We start from the raw sequence: 2,884 nt of genomic DNA, 5'->3' as shown, positions 1-2,884 counted from the left end.
TAACCTTTTTTGTACACTTCTGTTCTGGTCTGAATTATTTTTTTCTCATACTAAAGTTACTTCCTCAATGAAGGATAATTTTTAAAAATACATGAAAGTGCAAAAAGAAAATTAAAATACCACAAGTCTCAGTATTGAGTTGCAATTTATTAGCATTTAGATGTATTCCCGGAATATTTTTCTATGCCTATGTATTTCTTTTTAGAATTGGTATCATCCTTATGGGCAGACGTTCTTTTTCTTTTTTCCATACTATTCTGTATTGATCATTTTCACATCTTTACATGTTCTTTTCAAATACGTTAGTTAAATGATACATGATATTCAATGGCTCATTCTTCATATAGATCAAGACATGCATTTTCCTGGTTTTGGTTATATAAATAATGAATCTATACATGTCTTTGTACTTTTCCCCCACAAATTCTATTTTAATAAAGAGATTCCAAGATAGAAAAATGCATGTACTTTATAATTGTTTTGGTGGAAATTTCTAATGTCCTTTTTAACAAGGCATAGCAACTTAGACTTGTCCTAAAGGGTAAAGATCATTTTCAACTTAGTGGTCTGTGGAAGATGGCATTCTGTTCAAATCTTCACTGATTTGAATGGTGTACATATTTTTTACTGTTTCATTATGATGAGAAACTTTGGTCAACTCAGGATTTATGATCAATCACATCTCTCAGAAATCTCTTGTTCTGGGCGATTTGAAAATTGTTCCTTTTGTTCTGTAGGGTTGCTAACCTCTGGGCCTTTTGTTCACAGACATGACTTTTTTATTCTGTTCAGTTAGCCACAATATGCTACATCCTAAGTGTTTGTTGTAGTGTTCAACGATCCATTAGTTGCATACAACACCCAGTGCTCATTGCAACATGTGCTCCCTAATACCCAGCACACGGCTACCCCACCCCCTCACGTCCCTCCCTTCTGTAACCCTCTTTCTGTAACACAGAGTCCAGAGTCTCTCATGGTTGTCTCCCTCTCTGATTTCTTCCTATTCAGTTTTCCCTCCTTTCCCCTGTGCTCGTCCACTCTATTCCTTATGTTCCATATATGAGTGAAACCATATGGTAACTTTTGATGCTTTACTTATTTCACTTAGCATAATCCACCCCAGTTCCATCCATGTCGATGCAAATGGTGGGTATTCATCCATTCTGATGCCTGAGTAATATTCTATTGTATATATGGACCACATCTTTATCCATTCGTATCACAGAGATGACTTTGTGCTAATATGCGATGATCTCAGATCAGTGGCAGTGGGGTTGGTTGTGATCCCATGACCCTTGGCTCAGGGATCTTTTCCACAACATCCTTGAATAACTCTGTCCCTGATCTGCTTGGTTCTAACTCCGTAGATGATGGGGTTGAGCATGGGAGGTACCAGTAGATAGAGAGTAGCAAACATGATATGTACTACTCGGGGCACATGACGTCCAAAGCGGTGGGTGAGGAAGGTAAAGAGGGCTGGGATATAAAAAGCCAAGATGACACAGATATGGGAGGCACATGTGCCAAAAGCCTTGAGCCGGGCTTCATCAGAGGGCAACCTCAGAACAGTTCTCAGAATCATCACATAGGATAAACTGATGACAATGATATCAAAGCCAACCACAAAGAAGGCCCCAGAGAGCCCATATGCACGATTGACTCTAGTATCTGCACACACCAGCTTCAGCACAGCCATGTGCTCACAGTATGACTGGGGAATGACGTGGTTGGGGCAGAAGGGCATCCCAGAGACCATGAAGCAGAAGGGACTCACCCACAGCAACCCTCTCATCATCACAGCTGCTCCCAGTTTACCCACCACAGCTCGGGTTAGGATAGTAGCGTGGTGGAGTGGGAAGCAGATAGCCACATAACGGTCCAAGGCCATAGCCATGAGCAGCCCAGACTCCACAGAAGAAAAGGCATGGATGAAGAAGACCTGGATGAGGCAGGCATGGTATTCAATCTCATGAGCGTGAAACCAGAGTATAGCCAGCATTTTAGGTTGGGTGGAAGAGGAGAGGGTCAGATCGGTGATAGCCAGCATGGCTAGAAAGAGGTACATGGGCTCATGCAGAGTGTGGTCAGTTCGGACTATATGAAGGACAATGATATTGCCAACTATAGCCACAAGATACATGGCACAGAGAGGAAAGGCAATCCAAAAGTGGTAATTCTCAAGTCCTGGGATCCCAAGTAGGATGAAGAATAGAGGATGTGAAGAGGTATTTCCTGAGGCCAGCATCACAGAAAGGTTAACTTGTTCTCCATTGTAATCTACTCTCTGTAGGTGAGAATAATCAAATAAGTAATTATTGCTATTTTTTATATTTTGAAAGGTTCAACTGAATAATAGGGCAATTGGGCTTAACAGTAAACTGGAAGAATTTCAAGTGTTTTAATAAATAAATTTTTGCAACATAAAGTGTTGCTACTCTTCATTCCTCATTCATATTTATGTCATTCAGAATNTGCTACTCTTCATTCCTCATTCATATTTATGTCATTCAGAATGGAATCAAAGCATACTAGCTGCAAGTGTGATTTTTGTTGAAGAATCAATATTTTCCTTGAAAGTAGAGTCAGCTAAGGGAAAACTATCCTGACAAATAATGTCAGTAATAGTCAATCTTGCCCTCCTATCCTTCAGAACTAACTGACTTGTTTAACCTTTCCCATAGATTCTTTCCAGCCCTTCGTTTAAGCCTCTTAGGCAACTTTTCAGGGTAGGAAGCCAGTTTGGAAAACACTTTGGCTTAAAGGCTCATAGCAAGGTATGTAGTGATGTTAAGTTAGCTTTGCCTCTAGGAGTTACCAGGAGAATTTGGGCTGGAGGATAACTGACTGATGATTGTACACCTGTAATTAAACCTATTATCTTTAG

General features: G+C 40.2%; 1 protein-coding gene across 1 annotated transcript; it reads right to left on the bottom strand.

Moving 5' to 3' along the window:
- Window positions 1-1,300: 1,300 nt before the first annotated feature.
- On the bottom strand, window positions 1,301-2,254 carry LOC100470484 (olfactory receptor 52R1). The gene has a single exon (XM_002931295.4). The coding sequence runs from the start codon at window positions 2,243-2,245 to the stop codon at window positions 1,301-1,303; it is 945 nt and encodes a 314-aa protein (XP_002931341.4). The 5' UTR covers window positions 2,246-2,254.
- Window positions 2,255-2,884: the final 630 nt, after the last annotated feature.

The sequence above is a fragment of the Ailuropoda melanoleuca genome, unplaced genomic scaffold, assembly GCF_002007445.2.
Source record: "Ailuropoda melanoleuca isolate Jingjing unplaced genomic scaffold, ASM200744v2 unplaced-scaffold10786, whole genome shotgun sequence".
Taxonomy (NCBI): domain Eukaryota; kingdom Metazoa; phylum Chordata; class Mammalia; order Carnivora; family Ursidae; genus Ailuropoda; species Ailuropoda melanoleuca.
The sequence above is the reverse complement of the archived record's forward strand: the minus strand, read 5'-3'. Positions and strand labels throughout refer to the sequence as shown.